The sequence below is a fragment of the Corapipo altera genome, unplaced genomic scaffold (genome assembly GCF_003945725.1).
Source record: "Corapipo altera isolate COAL_440 unplaced genomic scaffold, ASM394572v1 61282, whole genome shotgun sequence".
NCBI classification, from domain to species: domain Eukaryota; kingdom Metazoa; phylum Chordata; class Aves; order Passeriformes; family Pipridae; genus Corapipo; species Corapipo altera.
In genome coordinates, this window is record NW_020885189.1 from 27,969 (window position 1) to 43,752 (window position 15,784).

A 15,784-nucleotide genomic window follows, 5' to 3' on the forward strand; every position below is an offset into this window, starting at 1 on the left:
TCCGCGCGGAGCCCTCTGGATCCGTCCTGCATGTGCCAGGGGAGGCCCGATCCCCCTGCCCTCGGAGACGGGGACCTCAAACGCTGGGCCTGGCCTCAGCATCCACCCGGTACCCCAGCTGGAAATGGAGAGCACGCAGCCCCCTGGAGGGACCTGCCTCTGCCCGAAGACACACTTGGAACCCAGAGCTTTTGTGTTATAAAAATATTCCGTGCTTTATTTACTCTGTGGTAGAAAAATAACATGGCCAGGACCCCAGAGCTTCCCGCCCCGGCAAGGGGAGAGGTGGGGGGCAGAGGGCTCTGCTCCTCCAAACCCCCTGCCCACCCGACTGCCCTCGCTGGGTGCCCTTGCACCCTGCCACCCTCGTGCTGCAGCGGCTCTGGAGGGGACACTGAGGCCAGAAGGGCTCCTGCATCCCTGGGGACCAGAGGAGGAGATGAGGTTGGGGAGGGGACCCCGCCACTGTAGAGCAGAGTGCAGCACTGGCCAGGGGGAGCCCCGGCCAAACCCCCGCTCCACTCCATGCCCCCAACACGCCCCTGGGAACAGAGCCGCGGGGGAGAACAAGAAGGCGACACGTACATTCTTAGTGACGACTGCGAAAGCAAACCTGAGGCCGGGCTCCCAGCCCCTGCCCCAGCAGCCCCGCAGGGGGAGCAGGGGGCTGCGGGGCTGGTGCTGGCAGAAGCGGAAAGCCGAAGCTGGGCCTCTTAAAAGGAACATACAGGAAAACCATGCGACAAATCCGCTGCCGTTTATACAAGGGCATAAACACCAAAGAGCTGGACGCCAGCCTGTGTTTCAGGGCAGCACGGAGCAAATCCTGGGGGCAGAGCCCACCCGCCGCCCCCCCAGCACAGAGACACAAACACAGCACAGTCCCCGCAGCGCCAGGGCCAGTGGCGAGGGACCAGGTGCCTGCCCGTCACGACTGGGCGTGAGGGATCCACTGACTGTCCACGGGGCGCCGCAGCAGCTCCTCCACGTGCCTCGCCACATCCATCGTGTCATCCAGGTCGAAATCACCCTCAGGGTCCAGCACAGGGTCGGGGCTGCAAGAGGCAGGGGGTGAGGAGGGGACCGGCTGCAGCAGGATGGGGGCAGAGGATGTGATACCTACTTCTGGGTGTACATGTTGTAATGGGGCTGGGAGCAGACAGCAGGCGAGGGTGCCTGGTCCATGTAGGTGGCCCCTCCCGGGGCAGAATCGCTTGATGGATTGACAAACCTGTGGGGATGGGTCTCATGAGTGCTGGCACAGGACAGGATGGGCACCCTGGGGGTGAAGTCACGCTCTGGAAACTTTCACCCCCTCTGAACAGCGTCTCCCAAGGCTCAGCACCGATGTGGCCATTGGCAGCTGAGCTCCACAGTGCCCTGGGCTGCTGGTCACCCCTGCCAGCTCCTCAGGGGAAATCCCATGGGACCCACTGCCCAGGGTTTGCCTTTGGGGTCACACTTACTCTGGCACCACTTGCTTGATCTGTGGCTTCACGTATCCATCCACGGCTTTAGCTAAGGGGGAAGGAGACAGCGCTGAGGCCCCAGGATCCTGCTCATGCTGCGAGCCTGTGGCAGTGCTGGGGGCTTCAGCTGCAGAGCCCCTGTGGGGCCAGTGCAAGCCCCGGGGTGGGGGATGCTGTGAGCCCCAGCTCCACGTCAGCTGGATGCACAAAGGAGGGGACACACATGGGGTGAAGGGACAGCGCTACCTGGCGTGGACTCACAGAGAACCGGCGTGTAGTACTTGGAGAACACCTCATCCTTGGGCCGGTCAGGGAACACGTAAATAAGGTAACTGAGGTCCCCAAGGCGGTCGGCCAGGGAGCGGATGGAGAAGTCCCTGGTGGTGAAAGGCATCAGGTTCCAGAACATCCTCTCAGCTGCAAGACAAGAACGAGGACCATGGTGATGTCCAGAACCAGTGGTGGCTCCTGGCCCTGTTCTGGACACAGGCTGTGAGGTCAAATTGAGCAGCAAACAGCATGTCCCACGCTGCATCCCTCCCCTGGCGACAGCTGAGGACAAAGCACGTGTTGCCAGAAAATGGGATAAGGCAGGAGGCACGGTGAACCCAAGGCAGGTCTGGCCTCATCCAGACACACAGGGGGTGAGTTTGTGTTCCCTGGCCACAGGGGCTCTGTGGGGTTCCGTGGTGCTCCTCAGCCACACGACCCTCTGCAGGATGTTCTCATGGAGAACAGCAACAAGCAGACCCTTGCACAGGGTCAGGCCACCCCTTCAAACCCCTGCACTGGGGAGCACCACAGAGTCACTGCATTTTGTACAGCCCACATCAGTCCCCAGGGCTGGGTCGGAGGGTTCAGCCCAGTCACCTCTCCCTGCTCTCGCCAGTGCTTGGGCGCAGTGTTGCCATGGGTGCAGTGAGTGAGGGCAGCGCTGCTCCCCACAGGGCAGCTGAGGCATCTCGTGGGCTCTTGCACTCACCCCTTTCCCAAGGAAGGTTCTAGTGTGCCTGTCATGGCACTGCCAGTACTCCATGAGCATGAGACAGCCAAGCCCAAGGTGGGGGCCAGGGATACTGTGTGGGAGTGCCAGCACCCGGCACACACTCACAGGAATCGAACTTCCAGGCGATGGTGATGCCACCAATCTCTGAGTCGCTGAAGCGCAGGAGGAAAGTCCCATCGGGCTTGTTGATGAGCAGGTCGTGTGCCTGCTGCTTGTTGACGAAGCCCAGGATGGCCCTAGGCAGAGCAGGGCGTCAGGGCAGGGGGCTTGGGCCGGGCAGCACGGGACAGGGCGGCTCTTACCCGTCATTCCAGTGCGGCTTCAGATGCTTCTTCAGCACCTCCATGACCCCGTCAAACCACTGCCAGAAGGTGTAATTCCTCCCAGGCAGGTTTTCCTGTTGAAATCCCCAGAAAATGAGCGCTCCTGCCACCAGCCTCGGAGCCGCTGTTACACAATACAGCCATTGGATGCAGCAGCAAAGACTCAGGGACCTGGACTGTGGGACTCCCAGGTGGACATGCCTCATACAGCCCCCCAGCACAAGCACAGGGGGCACTCCACAGCTCTCCCGCACAGACTCCAGGCTGCTCACCCGGTTGAACTGGGACCAGGACACCGTGGTGCTGCTGTAGTCCTCCAGGTGGGAGCTGGTGCTGTTGAACAGCTTCTGTGCCAGGAACACCAGGTTCTCCTTGGTCAGCCCGCGGCTGCTCTGCACCTCCGCCTTGAACTTCATGTTGAGCGCCTCGCAGAGCTGCGGCCACTGCACCTTGTCGGGCACGGCGAAGGGCACACGGCCCTGGGGGCAGAGAGAGAGGTCAGCACCAAGTTCTGCCTGCTGCCCCTGGGCACGTCCCACCAGAAGGCTGAGCCCGACTTCTGGAGCCCCCCAGGAGGCTGAGCCCAACTCCCACAGCAAACAGGGGGCAAACAGGGCCTGTCCTGCCCCCCATGGCACTGGCACTCACGGGCTCGGCAAAGGCATTGTCCCAGAGCACAGTGGCCGTGGCATTGTTGTCCTGGCTCCCGTGTACGATCACTACCACAGGCAGGGACAGTGTCTGCCAGGAGGAAGGAGACCAGAATAGGTTGTGGGGCACCACAGGAGCATCGCCCGTGGGCACCCTATGGCCCCAGCCCAGCCCCACACTGTGGGCATGGTGTCCATGGCTCACCAAGGGCCTACAGAGGGGACATGGCTGGTGGCTTTACCTTCACCTGGAAGACCAGTTCATTGCCACCAACACTGAACTGCGACTCGAAGAGGATGGTGAACTTCTCTTCCGTCACTGACTCGGCCCCACGGCGATCCGAGCGCTTGATTCGCTTCAGGGACTGCAGGGACATGAGAGGTGAGCACAGGGGAACAGATGGGGACACCAGGGTGAACACAGAGGGACATGAGGGCACACGAGGGGAGGCAGGGCCACTCACCATGTTGCGAAAGTGGGCACTGAGTGTTCCAGTGGCCTGGTGATACTCCATCACGCAGCAGTTGTTAAGGATCTCCCCACTGCTCTCGCTGCCACCAGAATGCAGGGGTCAGGGGACCACCAGGGCTGGGAGCCATCTGAGGTGCAGGCCCCCCCACGCTGTGCTCCCCACTGCCTTGGCAGCCCCAGTCCCCCACTACGCCCCCCCAGCCCCCGGCATTACTTGCGGGTGCTCTCGTTCTTCAGCAGGGCCTTGGCTTGCTGCTCACTGATGATGGTGGCCTTTACCTGGGGGGGGTTCATGTGCACGTTCAGCTTCCCCCCCACCAGGAGCCGCACGGTGGCTGCGAACTTGGTCTGTGTCTTCAACACCTGGGGGGGCTGCTTCTCGATGATGAAGGTGCTGGGGGGGCAGGAGGATCAGGGGGGGTGGGCAGAGCAGGGCCAACCCCACCCACTACCGCAGTCCACCCAGACCCCACCAGTACCTGGTGACCAGGGCAGAGATGATGTCGGTGATGGTGCCGTTCAGCTCTGACAGCATCTCCTCCACTGGGCCTGGGATTGGCAGCTGCTGGCACAGGTGCTCAGCCCGGCGGATCTGCTGCCGGTTCTGCCAGATGATCTCCGCCAGCTTCTCGCACCTGAGGGGAGCAGGGCTCAGCGCGCGCTGCAGCTCAGCACCCCCTCCTGCCCTGCCCCACCAGGCACCCACCAAGTCTGCAGCACGTCCAGGGTGCCCTCGGGTGGGCCCCCGTTCCCTGCCAGCTGCTGCCGACGCTTCCACTGGATCAGCTCATCATCCAGGATGGTTGTTTGCTGCTTGCGCAGCAGCTGCAGCGTCTTCTGGTGCTTCTCAGCCAGGTCCTGCAAGGTGGGTTGGTGTCATCAGGCACAGGGACAGTATCACAGGAAGCAGAGGACAGCATCACGGGGGACTGGGTGGCATCACTCACCACACGGTACTGCTGTAGTGTCTGGGCCTCCCGGTGCAGCCAGGCCTCCAGCGACGCCTTCTTCTGTTGCAGTGTCGTCTCCCGTGACATGCGCTCCTGGGGGCCCAGCTGAGAAAGCTGGGAGAACTGGGCTGGGGGACAGGTCACAGCATTAAGGCCAGCCCTGCCAGTGCCCCGGCCTCACACCCCTCAGCCCCCCACCCACCTTGAAGGCGCATGTTCTCCTGGTACTGGATGATGAAGTACTCCTGTGTCTGCTGCAGCTTTTTGAGCTCGTTCTCCGAGTCCTGCGTGATGAGCCGCAGCTCCTCGAAGGTCTGGTTGATCTGCAGATGCTTCTGGGACATGGCATCCACCAGGGAGCCAGCAGGCGAGGGGCTCTGTGCAGGGCACGGGGCATGCTTAGCACTGCAAGGGGACCCTCCCTGTCTCCTTGGGTGCTGGGGGCACCCAGAGCACCCCCTGCCTCGGGGCTGCTCCCCTCATCATGCTGGAGCCCCTGAGCATTCCCCCAACTCTGTGGGACCCTCTCCCTCACCCTCCCAGCTCCCACTCACATTGTTGGCCTCCCGCACCAGCCGCTGCTCATGGTAGAGGATGTGCCGGATGCAGCGCACCAGCTCCATGGGGCACCGGTCATACGTGTTCTGTAGGAGAGCACAGCCTCAGCCAGGCACAGGGCAGGGACTCTCCAGCCTCACATCCCCGTCCGCGGCCCCCCACTTGCCTGCAGCTGTGTGGCATAGTGCCCCAGCTTGATCTTCAGCAGGAAGCCATCCTCACCCACTTGGTGGTCTGCCTTCTTCTGCAACTCCTGGATCAGCCCTTCCAGCAGCTGTGTTGCCTTCACATTCTCCTGGGGGTTGTCGAGGTCGATGGAGTCCCTACGCATGGAGCAGAGAGCATCAGGGCAGCCCATTGGTGGGGGGCACCTACTGGCACCCCTGGGGCAGCTCCTGCCAAGCCCAGCACCCCCCTGGGAACAGGACCCCCAACCTACCATGCCTGGCTCTCGATCCACTGTGACAGGTAGTGCCGCACCTCAATCGGGAAGTGCTGCCCATAGAGTGCCTGCATCTGCCGCAGGGCTTCGCCCTGGAGCTGCTGGGCCTGGATCCACACCGCCATGGCTCAGCACCTGCAGGAGATGGGCTGTCAGGGCACCCGTGGCAGACAGGAGGGCGCTGTGCTGTGCCGAGTCCAGCCCCAGCTGTCCCCACACCCTTTGCAGGGGCTTCCGCGTTCTCCTTTGCAGGAGCCTCTGGAGTCTCTGGTGCTGCCAACGCCGTCTCCAGTGGCTGAAAGAAGGGGTGTGTGGGGGCAGGGGACCCTGGCTCTGAGTCACCCCCTCTTTTCTAGGAAGAACCCTGGGGGTGCCCGGGGCCAGGGACGCGCCTCTGCGCGGCCTCTCCACATGGTTCTCATTTCCCCTCACTGTGCCACGGGATCGCAGCCATCGCTGGCCACGCAAATGAGGAAACGGGGCTGAGGGGAGGGAGGGCTGGCCAGAAATCCAGGGTGACGCAGAGCAGAGGCCCCCCCTGCGCTCGCCCTGCTCCTGCCCACACGCTGGCAGTGCTGATGGGCAGAAGCAGTCCCGTCCCCAAGGGACCACGTGGCACCACAGACCCTGACAGGTCCCTGGTCCCAGGGCCACTGTATGACCTATGTCCTGGTGGACACGCACAAAGCTTCTCAAAGCAGTTTTGGGGCGGCTCTGGCTCCATGCAGGAGCACTGCCAGATTCCACCCGCCACTCAGCCTCGGCTCCCATGGGGCAGCCAGGGATGGGACAGTGGAGACAGCACCTCTACTAAAACCTAGTGTATCCCCTGGGCGGTCACACCTGTGGCTGAGCGTTTGAGGGTAATGCAATGGTGCTCAAGGCCCCCCAGACGAGGAGGCAGCAGTAAATAGCATTTAGATACACTCACACCCAAACCGCCTGGGATCTGGCACCATACGGAGGGGCTGGGCAGAGGTGTGAGGCCTCATGCCATGTCCCAAGGCCGAGTGAGCATCACAGGACCTGGTCACTGCACTGGTTGGTGACAAGCAGAAGGCCCGAGCCAGTGGGGGCTGTGCCTCCCCAGCTCCCCAAAGCACTTTGTTCAGCCTCAGAAATACCCCATGGCCCCCGTGGCTCCAGAAGAGCCGGTGCACTCCCCCAGTCAGGGGCATGTGCTGCGGGACAGAGGCAGCGGGTCTGAGAGGAGCAGCCACGGCTGGAGCCCCTGAGCTCGGCACACCCGCCCCTGAGCAGGAAGAGGAACAATAACCCAGAGCTGGCTAAAAATGAATTTTTCCCCTATAAAATGGGAGGAACATTTCCACATTCACAGAAATCACCAAGCTGGAAATGCTGCTGGCAAGGAGGAGCCTGGAGAGGCATAAGAACGCCAGCAAGGAGGAAAGGAAAGGTGGGATGGCCAATAACAGGACAGGCTGCTGTTGGAAATTGAGGACACTTGATAAGGGGCAGCGGTGGCAGGGCCAGGAACAGCCATGGCCATGACGGTGCCATCACAACACAAAAAAATGAAGTCCCCAGAACTGCAAGGACATCTGCATGGACACAGAGCAAACAGATGCTGCCCTGCCTGTTGAGAAAATGGTGATCTCTTCCCATTTTGTGGTGACAAAACACTTCCTACTCCACTCCAGTGTGTTGTTAAGCAACGAGTCTCCAGCTGGTCTGTGGTGAGCCAGCAGGCACTGTGCTCGGCCAGCACCAGCCTGGGAGCAGGAGCACCAGCATCGCATCTGCCTCTACAAGGGAGCATGCAGCCACCTATGGTGGCACCGCTCACCTGGTGCATGCCCCAAAACACCACTCATGCCAGGCTTGGGCACAACCTCCATGGGCATTGTCAATGCAGCAGTGGACATTTCTGCAGGCACCTTATTTTGGTTTCCTATGTCTCACCTGTGGACTGACAAACCAAACCTCCCCGTGGGCTGCAGGGTGCCCTGAGTGCCCCAGCACAAGCCACCGGTGCTCCCTGCCACGAGCAGATGAGGCTTTTGGCCCCAAGACCCAGCAAGGCTGAAGCAGCAGCTCAGTTTTGGCATGAGCTGCAGCACTGTGGTCCCACTGTACAGCCAGAGCCACCGCTGCCAGCTTTTCCAGGCAGCCCTGCCTTCTGTGCCCAGCTGCTGCTCGCAGCCACTGCCTTGCCTTGGACCATGCCGAGCACCACTCTCCAGCACCACATTCTCCAGTGGCACCACTGGCTGCCCAAGAGGTGGGAAGCAGAGGATGGATTCACCCCTGTGCCCAGAGACTGGTATTCAACCACCTCAGTGCCACCACTCAGCCCATCAGCCTCGGCGCTCCCCGTGGCTCCGGCACCGTGGCAGGGCCACTGCAGCCTCAAGTGCTGCCACGGGTCAGCTGTGCTGCAGCCGCCAGCCCCGCGCGCACTCCAGCAACTGCAACAGGCAGATAATTGTAGTGGTTTAGGCTACTTTGCATTTACTCGCTGGCAGCGAGCTGGAACCCACCCGTCACTGCAGCTTGGTTAACCAGCAGCACTCGACAAGCCACAGCAACGCGCTCACCGGAGACTTATCGCCTGCAAAGAGGCACAGGCAGCAGCTTCCCGGGGCAGGACCAGGGCTGAGGAGAGGGACCCCAGTGCCATGGGGAGGGACCTCAGCACCATAGGGACCATGCAGAGGAAGGAAGACGCCAGCAGTCATTGCTTCTGCCTCTGACAGACCCACTCCCCGCTGCCAATGGGGAGGCGCTGCCAAACCCGATGTAAAATCCATGAGACCCACCCAAAAGGGGCTCTCAGAGGGCCGGAGACAGCACTGAGGAAGAGGATGGTGGGGGAGGCTGGCAGCACCGCTGGAGCTGGGGACAGCCAGGGGACTGATGTGACTACAGCGGGGAAGGGTTGCAACCACAGTGGCAGCAGGCTGGCGCCAGCAACAGGTCCCAGGCTGCAGGAGAGCCGGAGTACATCCGTGGGCAGACAAAAGGAGGGAAATGCCTCACGGGGTGAGGCCGGCAGCGGCACTTTCTCACGTGCCATGGGCACGGCAAAACCCAGACACGGGCAGCAGTCACCCTGGGGCTGGGGCATGCTCCACACGGGATGCTCCCTGCACAGAGCCATCCCGAGGACCTTTCCGAGGGCAGGACAGCCCTGCCATGGTGCTGGCACAGCCCTCGACAGCAGCCCCTTGCCCAGTCCCATGCCCTGCAGGACCAGGCAGGGGCCCAGGGCCACGCAAAGCCCTGGGGGGACCACAGCAAAAGGCTCTGGCTGTAACCCCCCACCCCAATCCCGCGCCGGACACACGCAGCCCCTCTGCCGCGGCGGCTCCCGCACTGCCCTTCGCCCGTCGATCTCCCGGCCCGGGGGTCTCCGGAGCGGTGTCCTGCCCTGGCAGGGGCCCGGCGCTGGGCTCCGGCGGCGGCGGCCCTGCGCCCGCTGCGCCTCCCGCCGCAGTAAACACGGACACGTGGTTTCTCGGCACCTCCGGGAGCCCGCGATCGCTTCCAGGTCAGAGCCGGCTCCGCTCGCGGCCGCAGGGCCGGACCCGCAGCCCCGCGGTGGTGCCGCCGGGGGGGCTCCGGGGCTGCCCCAGCCAGCGCTGCCCCTGCCCGCGGCAGGCCCGGCGGGAGGGTCTCCTGCAGCCCCCAAAGGTGGGCAGCCACAAGCAAGGTCCCTCCAGGGCAGGATCCAGCCCCCAGCCAGGCCCGGGGGACGGTGGGGACGGGACTCGAGAGCGGCCGCCCCGCACACGCAAGGGCTCTGGTTCTGCCAACACAGACACCCGCTCCTCCACCCACAGCGGCCCCCTGCCCACCCCGGCTCGCTCCAGGGACCCCCTGGAGCCTGGTGCGGGGTGCCCCGTCCTGCAGCCGCACTCACCCGCGGTCAGGCCCCGCTCTGCCCCACGCACCTCTCCGGTGTCCGCACCCGGGGCAGCCCGGCCGCGGCTCCAGGCTGGTGCTGCCGGCACAGCCGGGCTCCCAGGCGGCCGTTTCGCTGGCTGCGCACTACAGGAAGGAGCAGAGAGCAGCTATTTCCTTACAAAATGTCAGCTGCCTGCGCAGGGCAGCCTGCCCTGGGCTGCTGGCAGCCACCTCTGCCTCGGCTGCCTGTGGGGTGCCGGCTGGGGAGCGGGGCCAGCACACCCTCCTGCTCGGCCCCACACACCTCCCTGGTGCCAGAGTGAGCACAGCCTCTGTCCCCAGCAGACTGGCGGTGCTGACCCCCATGAGCCCCCATGACTGGCCAGCAGCCAGGGATGGGACGCCAGGGACCAGTGCAAGAACTCAGCATAGGGGGAGACAGGACCTACACTCATCTGCACCCCCCAGCTCTGCTCACACCCCACAGCACATGGCATCGGGGTAGAGCCTGCACGGGGAACACCCAGGTGCTGGTGAGCAGCCCCCAGACCCAGGCCCTGCTCACAGCTGCAGCCAGGGCTGGGGGCACCGGGGCACAGCACAGTCAGCACGGAGGGCCCAGGGCTGCTCGCATGTTTTACACCGGCCTGTGGTTTCCAGCTCTGGCTGGGAGGCAGCAGCCGGCACGGGAGCGAGCTCCTTCTAGAAGCTCTGTGCTTTGATGGGGTTTGTTTTTCTCCCACAGAAAGTGGTAGCAGCCGGCGGCTTCACCCTGGCGCCATCGGGGAGGAGGCAGCTGAGTGCCCCAGCCCACGCTGGAAACATCTGGGGCCAGGCACTGTGGGGCTCATGAAGGAGGTAATGCTGACTGTTAACAAAATGTGCCACCCTAGGACAGAGGCAATGGGTTCCACAGCCAGTGGGCAGAGCCAGGATTAGTAGCACCAGGACCAGCTGGGTGTCCCAGCAACTCTGGGAACCAAAAATGGAGAATTTGAACTGTTACAGGAACAAGGAAACCTCACATGTGACCTGATGCTGCCCGGGGGGACACCAGCCCCTCACAGGCAGAGGTGCCCCAGCTAGGGACAGGCATCTCAGGGATCAGGGACAGGGGCTGCCAACAGTTCTGCTCACGCCACAGGCCAGGGGCTGTACCTGCCTGCCAGCACTTGCCATCCTTGGGAAAGGCTTTTCTCCTCTCTTTGGATTTCCTCTTCCAACCAGAGGCCTAGAAACCTGGTCAAACCAAAACCACTAAAATACCAAAGAAAATCCCAGCAAAATCCTTTGAATGCAAGGGCTGGGACTGTGAAAGAAAACCACCCTGATGCACCAAGAGCCGCCCCGGGGCAGCCACAGCCAGATACAGGTGCTGTCCTGGCAGTGGTGGGATTCCCCCAGACACTGAGGAGGTAGCAGGACCAGCACTGGTGGGCAGGACACACCGTGCAGCCACAATGGCAGAACCCAGCACCCAACCAGCCCCATGAGCTGCATGGAGCCTGCAGGACATTCGCCATGGGGAACCCAGTCCCTGCCAGCGTCGGTGCTGCCTCTGCCATAAACACCCAGACAGGATTAGAGAGGCCAGGCAGAGCTTTAGGTATTCCTGGCTCCCTGGGGCCAAGCAGCCGAATTAACCGGGTGCGGCACTTCTGGGCTGGCACAGCAGGGCTGGCACAGCTGGGTCTGACGTCTTGGGGCTTCCCCCGGGCTTGGTGGAGGAATCCTGGGGCAGGCACGCAGCCACTGCCCACCTGCAGCATCCCTGCTCAGGCAGGCTCTGGCCCTTGCCTGGGAGGGGACAATACCAGGGAACTCAAAGAAGGGATTTTCCCTCCACACTAATAATGACCCACCTCAAGCCCCTGTAACACCGCACTGAGGGCACAGCCCCAGGGTGCCATGGGTCCTGCACCAGCCCCCAGCATTGAGGCCACATCCAGCACAGCCCCTGGCTCAGTGATAATCCCTGCTCAGACCTGCACCAGCCCAGGAGGGATGGGCTGGGAGAAGGACCTGAGGATTAAGCTCATTTCAGCATCGAATTAGTCCTGATTGGGGTCTGGAGACACAATTTCATTTTCTCTGCCATGCTTCAGTGAGCGCACACAATGGCACTAATCCAGCCACAGCCAGGCTGGATTTTCTGTGCAGGACCCAAGTGGGTTGGGGGTGATGTGGGCAGTGCAGGCACCAAGTGCTGCTCCAGCCACATCCGATTGATACCACGCTCCTGCTCCCTGCGGGCCTGGGGACATGGGGCAGGAGATTCTTTACCACTGGCACAGCCATCCTGCAGGGCCAGCCCAGCCAGCATGGCATGGGATGGGCTTTTGGGATGGCTGGTGAGCAGGGACAGACAAAGGGACACCAGAGCAGCCTCTGCATCCCCCCCCCCCCCAACTCCCGGGGTTCATTCCCAGCAGCTGCAGCAGCTCTGCATATGGAGATGCTCTCACACCAGCTCTGCGGAGCAGGATGGAGAGGGGTAAAGCCTTGCCTTTGGAAGAGGGGATATAGAGACACCCAGGGATGTTGGCAGGAGGGAAATCAGTCAGAGAGAGAATAAAACAACCAAAACACCAATGGTTTGTGCAACAAAATTTTCAGTCAAACCCAGGCAAGGGTGAAGCACAGCATGCATCCACACGCACACAAACATGTCTAGGTGGGAGAGCTGGGTTTCAGGTTTCCTGGCCCTGGGATGGGTTCTGCAGCGCCTGGAGCAACAGCAGCCACTGGCAGTGCCAGGGCAGAGCCTCTGCCTTTGGGCTGCACCTCGAGCCCCACCATAGCATCTCCGTGAGTGGGGCTAAGGCAGCTGCATCCCTGGGGCTGCAGCCAGGGCCAGGTGTTCACACAAGACAGGACAAAGATCATTTTATAGCAGTTTCAGCTGGTGAGAGGGCTCACAGCTGCCAGCAAGAGCTGCCTCTTTCTCTTCTAAAGGCTTTGTGGGGCCAGTAAACGAGAGGGACAAGAGGGCAGACAGAGAAAGCACCCCACACACGGTGGGCAGGGCTGAGCTGACGCCACTCTGGCTCTTCAAGGCAGCAGCTCTCCAGCACCAGCCTTTTCCCCAATTCCCTCCCCAGCAGAACTGTGCTATAAACCAGAAATTACAGCTCATAACACAAAGTTACAGGGAAAATGGAGATTGCAAAACTCACCAATGACTCTTTGAACCAGGAGTGGGTTGTGACCATGCTGGGGGTTCGGTTACACCGCTGTGGCTGTCCCAGCCCAGTGAGCAGCTGCCTGGCAGCCCATCACTCCTGGCGCGGTGGGAAGCGGGAGCTGGCACTCAAGGAAGCACCAGGCACAAAGTGCCTGTGAGCACCCAGTGCTCCCAGCCCCTCTGGTGCAGCCAGATGGGTGGATTCTGCTTTATCAGCAAGTCAGCTCAGCCCTATCAGCCAGGAAGCCGTGTTCACAGTGCCTCCCCCTCGATGTTTCCCAACACAGCGGGAGAAGCGGCGTGCAGCAGCCTACCTTTTATCAGCCAGCAGATGTTGCTAGAACTGTTGCTGCATGTAAAATTCAGGCATGCCCAGCACCACTTGGATCCCTGCACCAGCCACGCGGTGCCAGGGTAAACACCCCCGCCCCCTTCCTCCTGGGATCAAAACACTTGGGGGTTGCAAAATAGACACCCCATGAAAGGAAAGGCATGCCACAGAAACATTACAGCTGTCGAGGCTACTTCTCCCCGAGCATGCCGGAGCCCCGGAGCCAGCAGCCGGCACAGCCTCCCAGGCTGGAGCTGCCTGTGCAGCCTCAGAGCTGAGTCCTGGCCTGTCCCAGTGAGACAGGGACTGGAGAACCCCTGCCCTCGTCCCCCATGCCCTGGCTGCCCCATGGAGGGTGCTCTGACAGCAGCACCCACAGTGTGTGGGACACCAGGAGCCGCCACAGCTGCATGGCCAGAGGGACGTGGCCCTCAGTGCAGGTATCCAGGGGATGCTGATGGGACAGAGGTCCCACTCGCCCCACACACTGCCCTACCGTGCCAGGGTTCCCACGGGCTCCCCACGGGCTCCCTACTGCTGCCGTGAAGCCCTCTGAGCACAGCCCAGTTCACAGTCATTCCTTGCAAACTAGAAAGTCATTTCCCAGCCGACGGGGCTGCTTCACTGTACTCGGCCCAGCACAGTCACCGCTCTCCACCCACGCCATGGACGAGTGCAGGGAGCAGGGATTTTTTGCAAGCAGAGTATCTAGGTTTTGCTATCACTCGAGAGAGAGCTGGGAAACCCCATGGCAAAGCCTTTGCAGACACTTTGGAGTCAGCACTTCCCCTGCAGTGAGAGGGGAAGGTCCCTCCAGAGGCTCTGGGTGCCCTGTGCCAAGCATCCACAACTGCAGCTCCCTGTCCAGTGCCAGCATCCCTTGTCCTGCTCCAAACATCAGCCTCAGCACTAGGCAGGCACAGCACAGCCAGCAGGGTGGCTCTAGTGACAACTGCAGGGGCCAAATACCCCTGAGGGAGGACACTGTCAAGGTGCCACGAAATGCAGAGTGGGTGACAGCCACCCGTCACACCCCTCTCCCATCCCAGCTCTCCTCTGTCCCCGGGAAACAGGCTGTTGGCATCTCTCAACCTAAACCAGAGCTCCTCCTCCTCGTGCTGCACCCCACCACACAGCCTGTCCCAGCCCAGCCCTCCCCAGCCCAAGGGATGAGCCACTCTCCAGGAAAGGTTATAAAACCCAGGGAGACAGCCTCCATCCTCACATCCAGGACCTTGGAAGCACATCAGGTCAGGCTGTGATCCCGAAGGCTTCAGGAGCACTAGGGCTGGGGCAAGTGACCCTGACACATCCAGTGCCTCCCCTCACCCAGAGCCACACGCACAGGGCACAGCCAGGTTCGGCACTGGACCCAAGCAAACCTTCCTCGAGCATGGTCACAGTGCAGGTGCAAACCTCTGAAGCAGGACAGCAAACCTTGGCTCAAAATCACTCCAAGGGAGCACGGCAGCTGCAGCCAGCTCAGGGCCATGCTCCCTACCATGGGCCTGGGGCTGTCCTCCTGGAGTCAGGACCCGGAGCGGAGAGCTCTTGCAGTGCAGGGCTGCTTCCCAGTGCCCATGGTGGTGGACAGGCTCTCTAGAATACCCCATGGTGCCCACACCAACTGCCCTCATATATGCTGCTGCTGGGGCTCTGGCTGTTCTGGGGGGGCAAGCACAAGCGCTATGGGGAAACAAGGTGACTGAGATAGCCCAGGGCCAAAAATGTCCTGCTCTAACCAGGTGACCCACAAGCCAGGGACATGTCCCTGCCACGGGTGAGCCATGCGGCCCTGCCCTGTGCCCAGCCTTGCCTCCCCACACCCCACGAACAAACTGCTGCTGGTCACTGCCTGTCCCCGGCCCTGTGCCACGGGGCGCCCAGCACGGCACACGGAGACTCGAACGAGCCGACGGCCCCGGGCCACAACTGCCATTGGAAGTGTCACGGCGCCACAGGGTGCGCTCAGCAGTGCCGGTGCGAGCCGGGCACGGGACCCCCGGAGCCGCGCGGCGCCTCGGCGGGAGCTGCCCGGGGCCGGCCGGGCACGGAGCCCTGACAGCTCCGTATCCCGCTGGACAGGTGGCCGCGGCTCCCTCGGGCTCCCAGTCACCGGCCGCGCCCGAGCTGGGTGAAAGGCCACCGGGAGCTGCGGTCCCCGCGGTGTCACCGCTCCCGCCTCCCGCCGGGGACCGATCCCACCCGCCCCGCGGCGCGGAACCGCGTGTCCCACCGCCAGCGGCGGGGCTCGCGGGATTACCGCCGCCCCGGTTCGGTGTGCTGCCTGCGGCGGACCCCCCGCTCCGTCGCTGCATGGGACCCCTCCCGCTGTCCCGACCCCTCCCCTCGGCCCGAGAACAGGGCTCGGAGCCGCTCCCCGCGGCCGCCGCTCCGGAGGAGCCCGGAGGCGGGAACTGGCCCCGCTCCGCCGGGAGAGGAGCGCCCCCATTCCGGGATGCGCCGCGGCACCGGGACGGGCCCGCCGCCCCAGGAGGGGCCCCGCTCGCCGCCTCCGCCCGCCCCGGGGCC

General features: G+C 62.8%; 1 protein-coding gene across 3 annotated transcripts; it reads right to left on the minus strand.

Moving 5' to 3' along the window:
* Nucleotides 1–189: 189 nt before the first annotated feature.
* Nucleotides 190–9,292, minus strand: LOC113940136 (signal transducer and activator of transcription 5B). Of its 3 annotated transcripts, none has more exons than XM_027631227.1 (19): nucleotides 9,211–9,292; nucleotides 5,868–6,005; nucleotides 5,595–5,751; nucleotides 5,425–5,514; nucleotides 5,073–5,247; nucleotides 4,868–4,998; nucleotides 4,627–4,778; nucleotides 4,400–4,555; nucleotides 4,135–4,314; nucleotides 3,913–4,000; nucleotides 3,691–3,813; nucleotides 3,447–3,539; nucleotides 3,071–3,277; nucleotides 2,778–2,872; nucleotides 2,581–2,711; nucleotides 1,716–1,886; nucleotides 1,467–1,518; nucleotides 1,124–1,231; nucleotides 190–1,055 (listed from the first exon to the last, which is right to left on the minus strand). In XM_027631227.1, the coding sequence occupies exons 2-19, from the start codon at nucleotides 5,993–5,995 to the stop codon at nucleotides 929–931; spliced, it is 2,364 nt and encodes a 787-aa protein (XP_027487028.1). In that variant the 5' UTR covers nucleotides 5,996–6,005; nucleotides 9,211–9,292; the 3' UTR covers nucleotides 190–928. The 3 variants fall into 3 exon arrangements, with proteins under 3 accessions (XP_027487028.1, XP_027487026.1, XP_027487029.1); XM_027631225.1 differs by lacking the exon at nucleotides 9,211–9,292 and adding an exon at nucleotides 8,372–9,152; XM_027631228.1 differs by lacking the exon at nucleotides 9,211–9,292 and having other exon boundaries at nucleotides 1,731–1,886; nucleotides 5,868–8,294.
* Nucleotides 9,293–15,784: the final 6,492 nt, after the last annotated feature.

What these genes read in the sequence shown, in the direction of transcription:
- LOC113940136 (XM_027631227.1), bottom strand. Translation starts at nt 5,995, where the DNA reads ATGGCGGTGTGGATCCAGGCCCAGCAGCTCCAGGGCGAAGCCCTGCGG. An exon ending in ACTATGCCACACAGCTGCAG is followed by an intron (nt 5,515 to 5,594) that starts GCAAGTGGGGGG and finishes GCTCTCCTACAG; the next exon opens with AACACGTATGACCGGTGCCC. An exon ending in TGGTGCGGGAGGCCAACAAT is followed by an intron (nt 5,248 to 5,424) that starts GTGAGTGGGAGC and finishes TGCCCTGCACAG; the next exon opens with AGCCCCTCGCCTGCTGGCTC.